This window comes from Cetorhinus maximus, chromosome 15, assembly GCF_964194155.1.
Source record: "Cetorhinus maximus chromosome 15, sCetMax3.hap1.1, whole genome shotgun sequence".
In the NCBI taxonomy this organism is placed as follows: Eukaryota; Metazoa; Chordata; class Chondrichthyes; order Lamniformes; family Cetorhinidae; genus Cetorhinus; species Cetorhinus maximus.
Genome location: NC_135893.1, coordinates 86021571 through 86043537, shown reverse-complemented (window position 1 = coordinate 86043537; position 21967 = coordinate 86021571). Strand labels below are relative to the sequence as shown.

At 40.1% G+C, this 21967-nt stretch overlaps 1 protein-coding gene across 2 annotated transcripts in view; it reads right to left on the bottom strand.

The window, feature by feature from the left end:
* lmtk2 (lemur tyrosine kinase 2) overlaps positions 1-21967 on the bottom strand; it is a 112343-nt gene that overhangs the window by 24179 nt on the left and 66197 nt on the right. For both annotated transcript variants that reach the window (XM_078558866.1, XM_078558867.1), the window contains exons 7-11: positions 18093-18223; positions 9267-9351; positions 6981-7102; positions 6247-6396; positions 1075-4435 (exon numbers count right to left, since the gene is read on the bottom strand). In XM_078558866.1, the coding sequence (XP_078414992.1) occupies positions 1075-4435; positions 6247-6396; positions 6981-7102; positions 9267-9351; positions 18093-18223 (3849 nt within the window). The remainder of the gene's footprint in view (positions 1-1074; positions 4436-6246; positions 6397-6980; positions 7103-9266; positions 9352-18092; positions 18224-21967) is intronic.

Below are 21967 nucleotides of genomic sequence, written 5' to 3'. Positions count from 1 at the left end.
CCCCTTGCAATGAATGACAACATTCAATTTTCCTTCCTAATCACTTGCTGTACCTGCATACTAGTTTTTCCTGATTCATGTAGTAGCACACCCAGATCCCTCTGTACGGCAGAGTTCTGCAATCTCTCTCCATTTAAATAATATGCTGTTTTTCTATTCTTCCTGCCAAAGTGGACAAGTTCACACTTTCCCACATTGTACTCCATCTGCCAAATTGTTCCCACTCACTTAACCTATCTATATCGCATTTCAGGCTCCACATGTCCTCTTCATAACTTACTTTCCACCTACCTTTGTGTCATTAGCAAATTTAACAGCCATACATTTGGTCTCGTCATCCAAGTCATTAATATAGATTGTAAATAGTTGAAGCCCCAGCTATGTGGTACTCCATGCATTAAATCTTGCCAACCCGAAAATGACCCATTTATGCCTACCCTCTGTTTTCTGTTAGCTAACCAATCCTCTATCCATACTAATGTGTTACCCCTTACACTACAAGCTTTTATTTTGTATAGTACTCTTTGATGTGACACCTTGTCAAATGCCTTCTGGAAATCTAAGTACACCACATCCACAAGTTCCCCTTTATCCATATTGCTAATTACTTCCTCAAATAACGCTAATAAATTAGTCAAACACGATTTCTCTTTCATAAAACCATGCTGATTCTGCCCGATTGCATTGAGATTTTGTGTGTTCCACTATAACCACGTGAATTATAAATTCCAGCATTTCCCCTATGACAGATGTTAAGCTAACTAGCCTGTAGTTTCCTACTTTTTGTCTCCCTCCTGTCTTGAATAGAGGAGCTACATTTGCTATTTTCCAATCTGATGGGACCTTTCCAAGTCAGAAATCTCTTCCAAGCAGTCAATCAATCGTAAAAATAATTTATATTTTCCTTTTTTTTAAAAAATTGTCTTAAGTGCAGTGCACTTGTATTTTTTTTAAAAAAGGATGACACTAGCTATCATTAATGGGAATTATCATTTACAGCAAAGTTCAAGAATTATCATACATCATTGGTCAGGGAAAAAAAAAGAGGTAAAGGCTCATTTAATAATTGTTTACCTGGTCAAACAGAAAAACTGTGACATCATCAAAAAATGACACCATCTTCACTCGTCTCTTTCTCAGGTCTGCTTTTAAAGGATCAGTGGCTCTGGGTCCTGAGTCTTTCAACAAACTTTTGAGAGCTTTTCCATCATCATTCTCAGTCACAACTATTGGCACTGGATGTGCTGCGTCATCTTCACTCTCTGAACTGGGGCTATTAATAGAATAACCTCTGTAGTCATCCTCTGAATCATCACTGTTTTCATCCTCTTCATCAGCCTCCATGCCATCTTGTTCCTCAGATAGGTCAAAGAATTCAGATGTATCTAGCCTGCCAAGGTAGCGTCCTTCAACATCGGGTTCCTTTAGTCTAGTTCCTTCATTACCCTTTGACAATGGCTTCTTTATATCCTTCTCAACAATTATTCCAAAGTCATCCTTCATATTTTCGGAAAACTGAGTGCTCAAGTCTGTGGGGTTAAACAAAACCTCTGGCATGGATATTGACCCATCAGCGGCAATTGCACCCAAGTCATCCAAACACTGGTCAGAACTTATATCATTGGTTACTCTATTAATTCTATCATAACTTCTGGTTTTAAAGTTATTTGAAAATTCTCCTTCATGGTCTGAGCAAAAAAGTAACGATTCCTTATTCTTGATATTCAAGCTTTTCTCTGATGCAGTACTTAACAATGCATCATGGATATCAAATGGTGTTGCAACTTTGTCACCATGGTCAGCAACAACCTGATTAATTTCACAACCAGTAGCATTTTTAAGATCACTTTCTTCATTACTCCTCCCAGCATTCTCACAGTCAGCTTTTTTATCTGGTTCAGAATCATTATCTGAGAAATAAGCAGAGTCTCTATGGGAATTCTGGTGACCATTAGTTAATGTGTTTGAGGTCTCTTTGGGAGTGTCCCCATCAATGATATCCAAAGCTGGAATAGCATCCTCCTTGGATACGACAATGAGTGGATTTGAGGGGCAAGCCTTAGGAAACTCATCACTGGGAACATCCAGGGCAGCCGAGGTGGGAGACGTGCTTGCATTGTAGCACTGCGATGTCCATTCTGGTGATTCCAGATTTTCAGTTTCATAGCCACTGTCAGGTTGTTTCTGAGGTGGCTTTAACTTCTGAGAAACTGTACTTTGTGTTTCTAAAGCCCCCAACACCCCATGCATCTCTAGTGAGTCCAAAGAATCTGGTGTTTCTGAAGACTGTTCCGAATTAAGGTGCAAGAAAGATGCACTATCTTCTTCCACAGGGCTAATGTGATTTGATAAATCTGAGGAAGGCACGGAAACCATAGATTCAGTATTTGCAAAACCATTGATTGAGGGTTCAGGTACGTCAGGTACACTAGTCTCCAGTGTTTTCAAAGCCCCTACTGATGTGTGTCCTGAAGGAATGGAGGCTAACAGTTCAATATTTTTGGATCCACTGGAGACTTCAGATAGATGAACAGTGTCTAGTGTTTTTCGAATCTCTGTTGGAGAGCGAACACAATGAACTGAAGTTAATAATTCTACGCTTTCATAAAGACTCAGAGCTTCAGAATGGGGGCCAGCTTCTAATGTTTTCAACGTGGGCTCAGGCAGCGAATGCACAGCTGGCATTTTGTTGACGTCTTGCACAAGCTGTTTTAAGTTGTCTTCATTCAGAGTGAGGGCACAAAGACTATGAGTCAGAGCAACAGGGTCATCTGATGCTTCCGAGTGCTTTGTCGACTCTGGTATGGTGACATCAGCTGAATTTTCTTCCGCCATTCTAGGGGTTACGTCTCCTGTAACTAGGTGCTTTTTGGCATTATTGCACGTGCTAGCAGCAGCACTTTCACTGCACTGAGCAGTCTTTTGGCAGTGTTCTTGAGGCAAAGTGATATCGCATTTGGAAATGCAGCCATCAGTAGTGTCACACCCTAACCCTGAGCTATCATATATTATACATCCTTCATCCAACTCCTGGTTAACTTGCTGTTCTTCACAAGTGGCTTTACCCTCTTCTAAGAAAATGCCGAGCGCCCGTTTATTTTCTATCAGAGGCTGCAAAGGTCCACTCTGTGAACTAACTTCTTTAGTAAGACTGCCTGCGGTTCCATGCTGTTGAGAACCGTATAATTGCTTAATTTGATTGGTTATCCCCATGTCCATTGCACTGTCAGCAGTGATGTGCGATGCAGAGGCAACACTAACATCCGATAAAGTGGCCAAATTATTCATAGCGTGTTCAACTTTCACCTCATTTCTGACATCACCTTTGGGTGAGGAGTCATGTAGAAGTTTATTTTCTTTAAGAAAAAGATAATTAGAAGCTAATTGCTCAGATTGGAGTAATCCCAAACTGTCATGATTATTGATGCTTTCTGCGTAAACTGTATCTGTTCTGTCTCTCAAAAAGGGGCTAGAAGTGCTTACATCAAGTGGTGAAGGTTGATGAATTAAGGACTCCATGGGAGTTTCTTTACTTGAAACTAGACCAGATGCACTTTTCCTTTTAGTCTCACTAAGTTCAGGGAGGTCAAGCATTATGATCGCATCTGTGTTTAAAAATCCTTTGTTAAAAGGCACCTCGCCTAACCGATGGTCATAAAAGATATTGTTGTGGCGAGGACTTTCAGTAGAGCTAGAGGCATAGGAACCAAGCATCACTTCAGTTACTTCAGACTTTTGCAAGTTTTGATTGTAGCATGGGAAGAAATCTACATCTGTACTCAACTCGTCCCCTGAGTCTCTGAGGATAAGAAAGGACTCAGGGTCCTTGGCCTGAGGGACTCCTTCGTTGGGATAATCTGAATTTTCATCAGCATCCAAGTTAGTTTCATCTTGTTCCTCCAGCTGTATATAATATTCACTTCCAACTGAAGGATAATGGGCATTGAATACAGGAACAATCCCCGATACAGCAAGTGGACTTCCATCAGCCTCCTTTCTAGCGAGTTTATTGTCTGAATGAGTGTGAACTACTGAGAAACTGCTTTTCTCAAAAGCACCTGTGGGGTAGAAGATGCTCTGATAGTTTACCTTTGCCCCATCAGTTCCCTGCACATGGTCTTCAAAATGGTCAAGCTTAGCAGTTTCCCATACATACTCAAAATTTAGTCCTTTACTTGTTTCAGTAACTGTGAGGATATCATCCATTTCCTGGTTCAGCTGCTCAGCAACAAAATGTTCCAGGATTGGAAAAGATGAATTATTTGCCATTGCTTGCCGATTGCTATTGCTGGACTTCAGTGCATTCCATCTTATTTCAAAGTCATCTTCACATTCCTTTTGACTTTGCATGCGGAGGTAAGTTAGCAGCCTGTGGATCTCTTCAGCAGTTGGTCTCTTTTCTGGGGCTAGCCAACAGAACTGCAGGACTTCATACCTGTAAGATAGGTCTTAGTTATTAGAGAAGCGATCATTGCATTATATTCATGCTGCAAGCCTTTATATTAAGCTTCAGTTAGGACGTTAGTCTATGGTTGGATTAATCTAGCAGGGTTATCGGGACAACAATTTTTCTAATAATTTCTTGGACGAAATAGTGGTTTGTATGCTGCAGAAATATAAGGGGAATACCTAAGGAAATATTCCTGTTAGTATTTCTCCTGTTTTGCTTCCTTATCTCCTGCTTCAAAAGATGCTATTAGCTTCTCCATGGCTCACCCATACAGTTATATCTTTGTTTGTGAACTTAGACAGTGAGGTGTGATGGGAGGGAAAGGAGATGAGCAAAGGATAAATATATTATATGCAGACACTCCAGTAGGGATCACTGGAAAATGGCCTTAAGTGAAAAGTCTGGTTAGTTTTCCCTCCCTGGATGCCCTGAACAGTGAAGTTGAATATAGCATCTCCAATGCCACTGTGGCTGAAAGCAGCCAACTCATTGCTGCCAGCACCTCATGTGGTGGGTGAAATAGAGGCCCAGGAGGACTACTAGATTAATAACTAGTTTAAAGGCTGTTCATTACTGAGTTAGGCTGAGGGAGCTGGGGCTTTTTACTCTAGAAATGCAAAGACTTCAAGGAGAATGAGGTCTTGAAAACAATGTAAAATTAGATTCAGTTCATGTGGCTGTTATTTGATCTAGACAAGTTGGAAGGACGAAGGGGCATAAGCAATAGAACAAATCTAAATTCAAGAGATACTTATTTTTCCAGAAAGACATTGACTTACGAAACAAGCTGCCAGTTCACATAATGTGTGCAGAATGGCTGCAAACATTCACAAGGGAACGAGATGAGCTCCTGAGTGAGGCTGACATTACTATGTACATAAGGTAGGTGACCATGGTGGGAATGTGACTCCCAGTCACTATGGTCTCCTGGATTGTTTGATTGCTTTTGGAAGTCAGAGATAAACTTTCCTCTTTTTTTCTCTCTAGATGATTTGTCCAATGTGATAGCACAGGTGAGTGGATGGAGTACACATAGTGCACAAGATGACAGTACGGGTACAGTTTGACCACAAGTTGGTTTCTCAGGTTGGCAACAACCCACAGCGCTCTGACCCAATGGATACTAACATGCAAGAATTTCATTGCAAGCCCTTGACCATTTACACTTTTATGAATCAACGCAGTTATATTATACTGCTGTGTCACTCGACAAATGTGCTATATGTTTCCCATTTGAAAAGGTTTACTGTGCATGAACAGTATTATCTCCACAAATTGAAGCAATATTTTCTGTGTAGATTCACACTGAAACCACATTCTCTTAATTCTTTTAACCCAAGTATAAAATTTATAAGTGTCACTTTAGCTCCAAACAGAAGATCATCTTAGATTTAGAACCATTTTTGTATAACAGGCTTTCAATCTAAACATGTAATTGCCAGAAACCAAGTTCCAAGCACCAGCTTGAATAATATATTGTACCTTTCACTGCCTGTTACATTTTAAACAGAGACTTTTTCCACCAAATATTTTACCACAGGCACAATTGCGTAACAGTAGTTTCAATCTTATTACATTGACGCAGATTTACTCTGAAGCATAGATCTGCTGAATATATTTATAAATTTGCAGAGTTAAAAATATGTACGCAGGCATTTTACGTCAAGATAAAGTATCATGCATCTCCGTCGCCTAGCAACAATGCCTTGTCCACATAAGCCCTGTGACTAACACAGGTAAAACAGTGGGAATTATTTTTCAACAAAATACATAAAGCTATAAAACCAAGCAATTACCATCTGTCAGAGTGAGTCAACTCCAGCCGTGGCTTGGGGAGCTTAATTTGCTGTTCCTTTATAACGAAGATTAGCACCTCTTTGTCGGAAAGGTGCGTGTAGGGCTGGTTGGCACTCTCAAATAACTCCCACAACACAACACCCAGCGACCTGTAAAAAGGAAGATAAAGAGAGAGCTCACTTTTTCATCACTCAATAAATAACGCACAAGATACAAACCAGTGGCAACCTGGCATAACAATTCTGCCAGATTCAGGTTGCACCACTTGCTTTTTCATATAAATCAATAATGTTTTATTCAAAACATTTTATGAGAGAACAAATGAAAGGTTCCAACATATATAATGGTGGAAATACTCAGCAGCTCAGGCACCATCAGTGCAGACAGAAACAGAGTTAAAGTTTCAGGTCAATTCAGGTCAGAATAGAAACAATAACTCTTTCTCCCTACAAGGATGCTGTCTTACTTGCCGACTGTTTTCAACAATTTTGTTTTATTTTTCGGATTCCTTGCATCCAGACTGTTTTGTTTTTGTTCAAATGAAATTTTGTGCTGTGACCGTAAGAATGATTAAAATGCAAAAGAGCTGCTCAGCATGTTGTGTCCTTCTATATGCAGTCAATAGTGATCTTCTGCTTGGGTGGTACTAAATAACCCTTGTATGCAGAGGACAGGGAACAATTAAAAATTGCCATATTTACTTCAAAATCAGATGTAATCCATGTAGGCTTACCAAATATTGCTGTGTCTCGTCTGTTCAGCTACTACCATGCTCCCATAGACGTCACCCACAAGCTCAGGTGAAATCCAACGCAGAGGAATATATTGACCATCATTACTCACAATATAATCCTCCTAGTTTTAGATAAAAAAGTAAGAGAAGGTCAAGTGGAGACTTAAAAGAGTTGCTCAAAATCATGAAGGGTTTTGACAGAGTAAATGCGGAGAAACCGGTTTCCAGTGGCAGAGTGATCAGTGACCAGAGGGCACAGGTTTAAGATAATTGATAAAAGAACCAGAGGCAACATGAGTAAAAAATAATTATGCAAGGAGTCATGGTGATCTGGAGTGTACTGCCTGAAAAGTTGGTGGAAGTATATTCAATAGTAATTTTTAAACGGGAATTGAAATGTACTTAAAGGGAGAACAATTTTCAGGACTATGGGGAAGGAGCAGGGAAATGAGACTAATTGGAAAGCCCTTTCAAATAGCTGGCACCATAACAATGGCCTTCTTCTGGGCTGCAACATTTTATGGTTCCACAACTCGAATTTAAGAGATACTCTCAGTTGCATGCTGCATATATCTTAACTGACATTCCCATAACTTGCAAGACACTTGCAAAAAAGCAAAAGTTTAATATACATTAGGGTCCACTGAAAAAGAAAATATTGGACCCACCACAATTAACATGAAAAGGTTTATAACCTCATTTTTACTGTGGAACCATTTCCAATATTTAAATTCCATTGAAATACAAGCCAGCTGCTGTAGAATATGAAAGACAGCTACAAGGTTGTATTTAAGTCCAGCCTGTAGTTACCTTAAGAATGTAGTGGTGGGGTGATACAGTGACATCCACAGTCTGGGACTGGAGTCCCATGTGAGCCATACCAGGTAGGGAGTGGCAGGTTAGTGAACTAGTCAGCAATCTCCATGGTCGTTATTTTTTTAAACCGAAAGCCACAAATTACCAATTTACTCAAATTTAAAGTTATGATTTGTTACATTAGGGTTGCTATTCTAGCACCATAACCATAGAACTATATTCTGGATAGGGAGTTACTTTCCACAATACTAGAATTTGGAGGCAGGGCTGCAATAGAAATCAGGTATTAAAATGAAGCTAAAACTGCAGGTGGAGGGAATTCTACTGCATTTGTATTGCAGCAAAATAATTTGTATCACATTTCGTACTGTAGGTAATCTTGCCTTGGGTAAGAACTCCTGTTTTGTCAAAAACAAAGAGAATTGTTTCTAACAGAAAATTTAACCCAACAGCCAACTGCACAGATATCATACATAACTAAAACCAGTTTTTGTGAACAGATGCACTTTTTGTACACTGGAAAATGGGCCAGAAATGCACAAATACCTTGTGGTTTTTAAAAATATAAAACAGAGAAGGTTTTTTTTAAAAAGTATACTTTTAGTCACTACACACCCTGCTCCACTTGGCAGAATGAGACAGTAGGGGCCACAGAACATGCTTGGTCAGATGTTATTTTTTTTTTACCTACAACCTATAAATCATTTTATACAGATGAGGCAGCTATTAATGGACCACACTTAAGATCTGAAGATGTAACTGCATGCTGCAATAACTTTTGCACTAAAAAACTCGAGATGTAAAAAAAAAATGCACTTCTTGTCTCTTGTAATGTTTTTAGTACCATTAGGCGAGATGCTAGTTAAGATTCCAAGAACACCATCTCCACAATACGCAGTTTGCTCATCATGAGACCTTTTAGTCACCTGATACATGATTTTTATCTACCCTTGCCTGGAAATTAAGCTCCAGTTCCCTAGAGGCATCTCCGACCACACCATTAATCTAACACCAACTGTATCTCGTCAATTATAGTAACAGCATTGAGTCCAGGAGAAGTTCAATACCAATAATAATTTTGAGAGCCAAACACAGATATTTTAATTGAGTGGAAAATGGTTGTACTTAGAAATGCAGACCAAAAAAGGAGCAGCATTGTCTCTATCTCTAAAGTAGAAATTTTCTGTGACATTCTCCAAATTCATACTTACCAAATCACTGCAATGAAGTCAACATTTTGTAGCGTAACTTAACACCACTTGCTGATACAATTTTTACACATTTACCCAGACTCAATTTGATTTGCTGCATCAGCTGTACATAAATAAAATGAGTGACTCATGATATAAACAATGCAGGACTTAGCCTGAAATCACAGTAAGCCTAGTCACTACCAAGAGATACTCATCAAGAGGAGCACTAAAATAACTAGCATATGATCAAAAAATTCTTAAGTAGTAAACTGCTTACCCTGTACCGGCTGAATCCTATCCCATAATCACCGATTTTTACCGTCAAGTCTGTCGTGAGAAAACAGTTCCGTAGTGCTAGGTCACTGACGAGGTGGAGAAGGTATCAAAGCAGGAGCAATACACAAATGAGGAAAAGGAAGGAGGTAGAAGAGAAATAAATGTCAGTAAGAAGTATTGAGCTTATTCAATCGATAACTTGACAGTGTAATAATTATCCTCATAATAGAAATGAACACAGCCTGGCTCAAGTATCCCAATACTAGCTTTGCTCAACATTAATCTGGCTTCATTAGAAAGCGCAAAATACAGATATTTAAGATTCTCAAGAGGGTAGTGGTTAATAGGAAACGTTATTGCTGCGCATAGGGCATAAGATAAAACTGCAGTACCTTTTTTTGGTCTGGCCAGATCATTAGTTCTCTTCCTTTTCTCCACCCCCAATAGATCATATCTCTTCACAAGAGTTTGAAAACAGCTATTCAAAGAAATAAATCACCAAATCCCCAAGGATACTGACTTCAGCAGACAGGGTCCACAGCGGACAACATCAATTTTCAGGTGTTTTAAGTATCAATGTAATAATCTGGCTGGGTAGTTTTCAAAGAATTAGTGAACAACTTAAAATAGCCATTATGCAGGACAAGTCTGTCAGTTCTTTATTTAGTAATATCCATGCAAAGAACACAAAGCATAAAAATAACTACCTTGGCATGAACACCACCGATTAAGGATGGCAGTGATTTTTTTTGGAAAGACCATTTGAAAGAATGATACCTCTCCAATACTTGTACAGAGAATCAAATTATTACTGCAGTGGGTGAACGCTGTGGGCTAGCAGTGAAATAAAAATGTTTCGTGTAGATCCAGCGAATGACTGCATACTGACACACTAATTTTGAATTGCACACAGTTCTTGATGATTAATACTTTCTTGAGACATGGCAAACGAGCCACTTAGAAGCGCAGTACATCACAAAAAATCTTCTCAAGGTTATACACAAAATGACAATGTTGCGCCAATAAATGCTACTGCCAGAATGCCTCCAAACTGACCAGAAGTTGTTATTTTAACATTTTTATTTCAATTGGAATGGCACAATAAACAAAGTGTTTGGAAAGCAAGAGAGAAGGAACTTGAATTTCTATAGTGCCTTTCATGTCTTCGGAATGTCCCTAAACTCACCCAGTGCAGTCAAAAGGCAGGAGTTTTGACACCTGTCCTAGTACCTTTACATGTTGCTCAGTTTTGTTTGATGACACTCCTTGGGATGTTTTACTAAATTAAAGAGGCTATATAAATGCAAGTTGTTTAATTCAATCTTTAAAAGGTACAAGAGGGCACCAGAGCAGATCTGCCTCCTAATTTACCCCTTATCTTGAGGAGATATGCTCAGCTTCTACTTGTTCCTTGCGTGAGCAGCCATGATTGGGAGCTCTCTAGGAACTCGAACACACAAGCCTTTGTTAATTAGTTAATGTGAGAAATGAGCAAGAGAGGGCAATACAATTCAAAGTTTCTGCAATTTTCAAATAAGAACACTTTTTGTTTTAAAAAGAGTAAGCTTGTTTATTTTCAATTCTATATTTCAGCCATGATAATATCTTGTGGTTAAGATAAAATAATGTTTTCTGTAACATACAAGCCAGAAAACACAACACCGTATTGTCACATTTTTAAAGCTTTTTGGCCCATTTCATTCCCTTGAAATAGACCCACAAACTTATTCAGCAAAAATAATCTCCATTGCTTTGATAGAAGAAACTTGTATTGATATAGCAGCTTTCATGCCCTTAGCACATCCCAAAGCAATTCAGAGGCAGCAAGTTCTTCTGAAGTTATTGCTTTGCAGGTAAACATGGCAATAAATTTGCACAGTGAGATCCCACAAACTGCAAGAGGATGGATGAACATCGGTTTAGGTGGTGTTGGAATATATCTATTCAAATATTCAAAGCTTTGAGACTTTGTGCCACGTTTACTTATGTTATGTCTGTCACCCGAATATTATTTTTACGCTGTACTGTATCTACATTTATCATTCAATCTTTCAAAGGCTAGGTGACACTGTGGTCCCCAGCACCACACACTTTACCTTCTCTCTAGATCTATTGCAAGTTTACCCAACTGTTCCCTTTTCTGCCCACTTTCCTATCCCAACTAGCAGCATCTTCAGACCCCACCTGGTACACCACCGGATCTCTCTTCCTGCTGTTTGCTCGCAGTTTGCCTTCTCACTATTATGGGACTTGGGCCCACACCTGCTACAAGGGAGAACTTCATTCACACGTGGATACATAACTAAGTTGCATACACACTGCCTGCACCGTCCTGGCCCTTTCAGAGGAATCATGCACACCGTCCTGGTTCCAACGTCAGTCATTTTCACAGTTCTCTACCAAACAGTAGGATCTACCACTTGCTTTCTTTGGGTATTACATTAATAGCCTAACCTGGAGTGAGTTGGATGGAGTGATGTGGATTGGTAAGAGGGAAGTACAGACAAGGGAAGAGTAGGGGGCAAGGAAAAGGAAACAAGTAGGGAAGAGGGAACAAGGCAAGTAGGACTAAAGTTGACAGGAGGGTGAGTATAGGATCAATTATTGGACAACAGGCTGAGGAAAGGGTAGAACAAAAGTGGTGAAGAGGTAGGGAAGACATTGGAAGTGTAGAAGGCAAAAGTAATGGGGGATCATGGAAGCCAACAGGGTAAAATTGAGAGAAAGAACATGCTATAGGCAAAAGAAACATCCTCCAGCTCACGGAGAATAAAATATAAAATCAACTGGAGTGACAACTTTGATAAATGTTTGATTTAAGTGCAGATCAGTTCATGCTGCCATCTTGTGGCAAAAGTGAGAATTGTATATTGAGGGAAAACTTCACACTTTAATTATATACACATTCCAACATAATAGCAGGCAGAATTGGAATTTGGTCAGCTTTTGCTTAAAATATCTTGTTTTTCAAGAAAACTACAATTATCTTGTAAACAGAATATTGATCTAAGAGTTCCTTTGTACAGCCAAGTGGAAAGTTCCCTGACTTGGTGGCAGTTAAGAAGCTTTTGCATTAATACCCTAAATTATTACTATAATGGAAGTGACAGAGTTGACTAGTTTGCAATTTAGTCTAAATAGCCTTACTAAGGATTGGACCCAAGGTAGTCAAAACAACAACATGTATTTATAATAGTGCCTTGAATGCAGTAAATTGACCCAAGATGCTTCACAGAAGATGCTTCACAAATAGGACACCAAGCCACATAAGGATATTAGGTCAGATGACCAAAAGCTTGATCAAAGCTGTAGGCTTGAAGTAGCATCTTAAAGATTGTACTGTCTAAGCAGTAATTCTTTTATGATGATTCCATTAATATTGTCAAAGAAATATTCAATAGTTAAAATTGAACATGGCAGTGTTTACTGTAATAGTGTAAAATGGGTAGCTTGAATTCCAGTTTTCAGCTGTTTTAGTGTATTTATTTGAAAGAGAAATCAGCCCTTTTCAATGAACCATACAAATATTTGGTCTCTTCTAGATTCCTTACACACATTCATTTCGAAGTGCCCTCAATTTGTTGTATTTCTCCTCAGCCAAATGTCAATTAAAGCTGCTCTATTATAATTGTGATTAAATTGAGTTCATTACAATGTTGGTGACATTTTTGAAGTTTCAACATGTCTATTTTTAAAAGACTAAATTATGACAACCAATTAAAATCCTTCTATGCAAATCATGCAGCGAAATTTCAAATTTTGCATTTCAAAACACTATTTGGCATTACATCTACCACCAGCTTTGATGTCCCAAGTGAAATAGGCAGGAGCTTATCTATAACAAAAACAGAATTACCTGGAAAAACTCAGCAGGTCTGGCAGCATCGGCGGAGAAGAATAAAGTTGACGTTTTGAGTCCTCACGACCCTTCAACATATTCGTTGAAGTGCGAGAGATCAATGTTTGGGGGATGGTACATTTAATGACCAGTGTTTAACATCCAGCTCTTAGGTCTTGTAAAGGATAGGCTATAGGCAGAGGAAAATCCTTTCACTCTTGCCCAATGTACATCATAATCCATCACCAAGAGTAGCTCGGTAGCACCACTATTGACTGAGCTGGCTGAGTCCTAAAGCTCATAGCTGCCAGACTGGGTCTGCAGCAGGTCGTGAGGGAACCAAGAGGGAAAAACATACTTGCCCTCATCCTCACCAACCTCCCTGCCGCAGATGCATCTGTACATGACAGTATCGTCTTTGCATTGAGAATACCCTCTATCATGTTGTGTGGTACCACCACTGAATTATGCAACTCAAGACTGGGCAACCATGAGGCGCTGTGGGCCATCTGCAGCAGCAGGGTCATACTCAGCCACAATCTGTAACCTCATGGCCCAGCATATCCCCACTCTACCATTACCAAGCCAGGGGATCAACCCTGGTTCAATGAAGAGTGCAGGAAGGCATGCCTGGAGCAGCACTAGGCATATCTAAAAATGGGACGTCAACCTGGTGAAGCTACAAGGACTACTTCCGTGCCAAAAAGCAAGATCTAAGCTCTGCAGTCCTGCCACATCCAGTTGTGAATGGTGGACAATTTATCAACTCCCTGGAGGAGGCTGCTCCACAAATATCCCCATCCTCAATGATGGGAGAGGCTAGCACACCATGGCAAAGGATAAGGCTGAAGCATTTGGAACAATCTTCAGCCAGAAGTGCCAAGTGGATGATCCATCTCAGCCTCCTCAGTGGGTCCCCAGCATCACAGAAACCAGTCTTCAGCCAATTCGATTTACTCCACATATCAAGAAATGGCAGAAGGCACTGGATGCTGCAAAGGCTATGGGCCCTGACAACTGTGCTGAAGACTTGTGCTCCAGAACTTGCCACGCCCCTAGCCAAGTTGTTCCAGTACAGCTACAACACTGGAATCCACCCAGCAATGTGGAAAATTGCCCAGGTATATCCTGTACACAAAAAGGACAAATACAACACAACAATTACTGCCCCATCAGTATACTCTCCATCATTAGTAAAGTGATGGAAAGGGTCATCAACAGTGCCATCAAGCAGCACTTGCTTCACAATAACCTGCTCACTGACGCTCAGTTTGGATTCCACCAGGGTAATTCAGCTCCTGACATCAATACAACCTTGGTTCAAACATGGACAAAACAGTTGAACTCTAGAGGTGAGGTGAGAGAGACTGCCCTTGACATCAAGGCAGCATTTGACCAAGTATAGCATCAAGGAGCCCAAGCAAAACTGGAGTCAATGGGATTCAGGGGAAAAACATTCCACTGGTTGGAGTCATACTTAGCACAAAGGAGGATGGTTGTGACTGAAGGAGGTCAATCTCAGCTCCAGGACATCACTGCAGGAGATCCTCAGGATAGTGCCCCACACCCAACCATCTTCAACTGCTTCATCAATAACCTTCCTTACATCATATGGCCAGAAGTGGGGATGTTCGCTGATGATTGCACAATGTTCAGCACCATTCTCAACGACTCAGATACTGAAGCAGTCCATGTCCAAATGCAGCAAGAACTGGACAATATCCAGGCTTGGGCTGAAAAATGGCAAGTAACATTCGCACCACACAAATGCCAGGCAATGATTACCTTCAACAAGAGAGAATCTAATCATCACCCCATGACATTTAATGACGTTATCATCGCTGAATCCCCACTATCAACATGCTGGGGGGTTACCAATGAAACTGAAACTGGACTAGCCAAATAAATACTGTGGCTACAACAGCAAGTCAGAGGCTAAGAATCCTGTAACGAGTAACTCACCATCTGACTCCCCAAAACATGTCCACCATCTACAAGACACAGGTCAGGAGCGTGATGAAATATTCTCCACCTGCCTGGATGAATGCAGCTCCAGGAACACTCAAGAAGCTTGACACCATTCATGACAAAGTAGCCCACTTGATTGGCACCCCATCCACAAATATTCACCCCCTCCATCACCAACACACAGTGGCTGCAGTGTGTATAACATCTTGAGATGCACTGAAGGAACTCACCAAGGCTCCTTAAGCAGCACCTTCCAAACCCACAACCGCTACCATCTAGAAGGTCAAGGCCAGAAGACACATGGGCACACCACCACCTGGAAGTACCCCTCTAAGCCATTCATCATCCTGACTTGGAACTATATCACCGTTTCTTCACTGTTGCTGTGTCAAAATCCTGGAACTCTTTCCCTAGCAGCACTGTGGGTGTACCACATGGGCTGCAGCGGTTCAAGAAGGCAGCTCAACACCAACTTCTCAAAGGCAATTAGGGATAGGCAATAAATGTTGGCCTAGCCAGCAACACCCACATCCCATGAATGAATAAAAAAAGCTAAAAGAAAAGAAATTGTAGGGCAATGAGGATAGGGTGGGGGAATGGAATTAGCTGATATACTGTTGCAGAGAACAGGCACAGGCTCAACAGACTGAATGGACTCCTCCTGTGCTATGACCATTCTATGATTCAATGCCAATCTGTAGCCAACCAAATGAGCCATGGTGTGCTGGAGACTGGTAACCATTAGGAATAGAATTCAGATCCATACTCATTTCTTGCAATGTTACAGACAGCAGAGAAAGGACTTCAATCCTAGCAGCTTGGGCTGGGAACTCATCCCACAAATAGGGGGGAGTGGGTTTTTATATTCACCAGCGTCCATCCATCAAGCTGCCATTGCTTGCTCGAGAGGTTGTATTTAAATAAAGATACAGCCTTTAAATAGATTATGCAAATCATCTTATAAACAAACCTTGTTGTGAACTGGATGCCTTGTGTACATAGTTCCATAAATATGCTAAACAGATGCTTACATAATACAGAATTCTATGTATTTGTAAATGTAATACTTAGTAATCTACACATAAATAGTAAATACACATTTAGGTCTCAAATTATAGTGAAACTACTTAACCGTCTGTACCGTGAGGTTAAGAAACGGATGTTATTTTAATCAAGGAGAATAACCCTTTTCTGCATTTCCTATATCATTTGGAATAAATTTGCGTAATCTCTAGAACAGTCGGTCAATGTATAAGGGGCCAGAGCAAAAACCTTTAGCTGCTTTGATTCACCACCAGCAACAAAATCACTGATGCTGGAGCTTTTCCACATACTCAGACAGCAGCAGGATATTGTTGCCAGAAATGAACACTTGTTATGGCAACCCAGTAGGACCAACATCCAGGAGAAGAGTGGCTTTCCACTGCAGGTTTCAGGAGCAGATGGCAAAGTAATCAATGCTGTGACAAGTGGATGGATGTGGGGGGTGGGGACAGAAACTGTGCATTCAGGGAAAGGGTTGAATAGTTACAGCATGATATATTAGAACCTGCCAGACATGCTGAATTTGTTCAGTTTACAAAAACAAAAATCCCAACGCATCTGTAAGACCAGGCAACTTTTACTTGCTAAAATAAACGAACACATTATTCACAAGGGCTAATTCACACAAACTTTCAGCTCCAGTAACAATGGTTAACCAAATGCCTTCAAAAATGTAAAAACAATCTTTGGAAAAAAAAGCTGCAACAGACTGGAGAAAGTTGCAAGAGAGCCATCAACGACTGTACAAATACATAAAACTCAATCAACAGGTAGTAACAATGCCGTTAAGCTTTGGAGAGATCTATGTAAATCTGAAAATTCTGTTTTCATTCACCCTAATAAATCATATGTAAACTGACCCGTTGCATTAAACTGTGTGCTCATCATATTTTGGCGGTAGTGGCCAGGGAGGCAGAACATTTATGCGAGTTGTGTAATTTAATCGGCTGTGTCTTATTCCAATTATGTTGAATACACGAGGTTAGCTGAAGAGCAAATTCTTTATGTCCAGGCTATAATATTTGTTGATGTAAGTTTTGCCAGACAAAAACTTACTACCGTTTTGGAAAAAAAAATCTGTGGTTCACACCTCTTGTCCTTGTTTAGTACCAATGACACAGATCAACACCTAGGTTGACAACATAATTATCCATAGAAAGTACAGTATTAAACCATCACTATTAAATACACAGACATTTTTAATGCACCATTTAAGTGGCTAGTTATCCATGCAGTAGGAAAAAAAAGACTCAAAATTAGGGAACATTTTTCAGTATACAGTTTTCTTGGGTAGAAGATTTATCTTAGCTGTCAAATCAAACCACAGTCTACACTAAAGAACATTGCAACCTTTTGTTTGCACGCGTGATTACCTATTCATCATGTACTATGAACAAGGACTTTAAACGAAACACCACCATTTCCAATTTGTCTTCACAAATTTTGTTCCTCATCTTCCCATTGCACCCCCATCGCAATAAAGAAATTACAAGAACCTTTAGCCTAGGTAAGATCGGTCAAGTTGGCCACATCTAAAAGCTTCTTAATTCATTCTTATTTTAATTTCATTCTTAAACTGAGATCCCTCTTTGTGAGTTATCTACAAGCCCAGCCTGACATCAATTAACAGACTTAAAGTAAATCAACTTGTCTTTTACTTAAAAAAAAGCCTTGATGCCAAGGTAGGAGAAATATTCCACAGTTGCTGTACATGGATTTGTAGATGAACCTAGGAAGCACAACATATTGGGCTGAGTGGCATCTTGCTTTTCTACCATGCTTTCTGATAAATTTCAAGCGAGACCCCCCATTTCTGCAGATGTTTTTTTGATAATTCGTAAATTGTCTGCTACCCAATTGTTTAAGATTATCTCAAACTGTCCTTTTGTAAACAAGGGAAACAAAGAGGAGGTCATTATTTTGTGGTATCATCTCAAAAGAATACTGTGATGTGCAGTTGAATAAAAAAAAACACACCTGTGTACAAAACTGTGCTTGTGCAGGTGAGCGAGTCCAGCAGTAATCTCACAGGCCATCCTCTGTAGCAGCTCTGAACCATGGGGGCTTTGCTCCTGCTGTTGGCTATGCAGGTAGCCTTTTATGTCACCCTGTGAATGCAAGGAACAACATAGCATTAATTGTCTATATTACTTGAACTACCTGCTCTTAACAGCATCTCCAAAGCTCTTTGACTCCTTCCCAATCTGCAAACCAATGTGCCTCTCAATAGTAGGCAAACCAATGTGCCTCTCAATAGTAGGCAATGTAAATTGGCATATCTTGTATTTACTGAAATTGTATGTGAATTAAAAAGCATACATTCATATTTTAAAATAATCACTAAGCTTAATAAATAGACCCAAAATGCTGGTACTACATGCCAGATAATATAGCAAGATAGGAGAAATATGCGCACCAGGGTGTCAGATAGCTATGGAAAAAGTGTGATCAGGGAATGGAGTGACCAGTCTGTCAATTGGAATGTTCCCATTTTGAACATCATGTGATTAAGAGAAACATTTCAAATCTAAGTAATGCTCCAGAAATGGAAGATTATCTGAATACCCACCACTGGAGGTAACTGCTCCAACAGGAAGACACTACACCCAATGCAAAGTAAATACCTCTCTTATTCTGCATCTAGCACACACTGCCCCTTTTGTCAGTTACTTCTTGTGTTACAATATCATGCCTGGGTATTGCTTTTAACTAAGGTTTGCATACTTATCTTCCAACACCAGGTGACACTACAGATCCAAGATCTGTTTTCCAGGTGGTTCTACAGATCTACCTTTTGTGTTTAAACATACTGTTTCCACCTGCACGGGCTTTGGGCCGCTTTCCCCCATAGTTTCTTCCGCTCCCTTGGGCTTCTTGCCTTTCTGCCCTCCCTGTGGCAATACTTGCTTGCCCTGTCACCATCCATCCTCATCCCCTTGTCCACCTTTCCTCTCCCTCTCTCCCCTGCCTGGATTGGCAGTTTTCCAACTGAGTCCTGAGTCCTGAAAATTTAGCAATTTTATTTTTAAAGCATTTATTAATTATAGCAGGAAGGTGGTTAGAAGGAAACAGCTGCCAAGATAAGGGCCAATTGGAGTCACCCTATTCCCAAGGTTCCACCCATGATACCCTGAATTTTTAAAAATTCATTCATGGGATGTGGGTGTCACTGGCTAGGCCAGCATTTATTGCCCATCCCTAATTGCCCTCGAGAAGGCGGTGATGAACTGCCTTCTTGAACCACTGCAGTCCACGTGCTGTTAGGGAGCAAGTTCCAGGATCTTGACTCAGCGACAGTGAAGGAGCGCCGATATATTTCCAAGTCAGGATGATGAGTGGTTTGGAGAGGAAATTGCAGGTGGCAGTGTTCCCATATGTCCGCTGCTCGTCCTTCTAGATGGTAGTGGCCGTGGATTTGGAAGGTGCTGTCGAAGAAGGTTTGGTGTGTTCCTTCAGTGCATCTTGTAGATGGTACACACTGCTGCCACTGTGCATCAGTGGTGGAGTGAGTGAGTGAATGTTTGTGGATAGGGTGTCAATCAAGTAGGCTGCTTTGTCCTGGATTTTTTTTTATATTTGTTCATGAGATCTGGGCATTGCTGGCTAGGCCAGCATTTATTGCCCATCACTAACTGCCCTTATTCAGAGGGCACTTAAGGGAGTTAACCACATTGCTGTGGGTCTGGAGTCACGTGTAGGCCAGGCCAGGCAAGGATAGCAGATGTCCTTCCCTAGAAGACATCAGTGAATCAAATGGGTTTTTAACCGACACACAACAATGGGTTTCATAGTCATCATTAGATTCTTAATTCCAGATTTTTACTGAATTCAAATTTCACCATCTAGCATGGTGGGATTTGAGCCCAGGGCCCCATAGCATTATCCTGGGTCTCTGGATTACTAGTCTAGTGACAATGCAATTCAATATGGTACAATCAGCTTTAAAGAGGCGCTTTAGAGAGCAGCTCTCCAAATTTGCCTGACTTAGGCGAGGGAGATGATGATTGGAGAAAAGTCTAGTGCCCGATTGGAGACAGTTCACATGGCGAGCTGAAATTGGTTGAGGTGTGTGAAATATCCTACAACTTTCCCCAACTCAGAGAGCATTCTACTGAAACCATAGAGCAATACAACTGTGCCACACTGCAATAATACAAGTAGTTAAAAAAAAGGAAAGAAAGTAAAATATTTAGATATGTATTTAGATTGTGCCTTTCATTTTAACTTGTATATTAATTGTATTCAGCGGGTGAACATTAATTAGACATTCACTTGTGCTCCTACAAAAAGGAACAGACCAAAAACGTAGTTGTGTGTTTGTAATCCGTATCTTTGTAAATAAATATATACGCTTTTATCAAGATTATACTCCAGTTCTATCCTTCACTGGTAGGTTATCAAGAGTAGAACAATGGCCTCAGAAATCAAATCACTGTCAGAAATGTAAAAGAAAACAGAATACCAGATTAGTGAGTATACCTGTTACTCTGGTGAGGTTTACTATAATAGAATGGGTTTTGAATCCATTTCATTCATAGCTTGTACGGATTGTAAAGTTAGTGGATATATATTCTGTTAAGCAGATATATATGACAAGAGTTCAATCAGAGTCTTTATAAGGTCTAAAGCATTGCTAAATACAGATCAAAAGAAATTCAAAAAAGCTGAGGATCACCAGTCATCAAATTTTAGTCTCTAATTACGGTATCTTTGTTTTCAAAACACTCCATTGTCTCCTTGCCCCATCTTTGTAATATCCTCCAGCCTTACAAACCCTTCAAGATGTGCACTTCTCCAATTCTGGCCTCTTGCACATTCCCAGTTTTCATCACCACCATTGGCAGCTATGCCTTCAGATGGAGCTTAACCTAACTAAGCTCTTTGTGGATGAGCAAACTGATAAAATCACATGTGGCCAATAGGTGGCAGCATCCGATTACTGGTTTATCCATTTTATTCCTTCATGGGATGTGAGCACTGCTATCACAGTCAGCATTTGTTGTCAATTGCTAGCCGTCCTCGAGAAGGTGGTGGTGAACTGCCTTCTTGAACCTCTGCAGTCCATTGGTGTCGTACACTCAATGTTGTTAGGAAGTGTGCTAAAAGGTTTTTGATCCAGCGACAGTGAAGGAATGACAATATAATTCCAAGCCAGGAATGCAAGCTTTTATTTTGTTTACGTAAGTACATGCAATGTTCCCTCCTCTAAGCTGCACAGGTGCACAGCCATGCAGCAATCTGGAACAAATCGTACAGTCAACAAACAAACCACACACAATCAACACTATCTTTAAGATGCACACATACACAGCCACACAGTAATCTTAAAGACATCAGGCAGTGTAATGAACAGGCTGCAAACAACAAAGAAAAATTAGGGGAAATATCACAGACATGCATAAATAAACTTTTACTAGTACGCTGGATGTTCAATACCCTACTGCCATATCAAAAATCAAAAACACAGTCAAGCCATTTTTAAAAAAGAATGGAAAGAGGTTAACAATTCTGAACTTGGAGAGTAATCTTTTCACTTTTCACATATGCAGTTCATATCAGAAGATCTCTATTCAACAGCTGAGTTAGTTTGATGATTCCATTAGATGGGACTGTGCTCAACCTGTGCTGACAAATGGTAATTAAATCACATTAGCACAGTGATTGATATGTTTTTTTTAAGACTTTCATTCCTTGATTCCAATTTCCTGTAGCCAGCTGTAGGTAAGAGGCAATATCTAATGCATTTATATAGAAGCCTACATTTAACAAATAAAGTATCCTGATAGGCATTTGCTTTCACACCTCTAATGCTTAATGTAGTATACTTCTGAAGTATTTCATTGGCTGTAAAT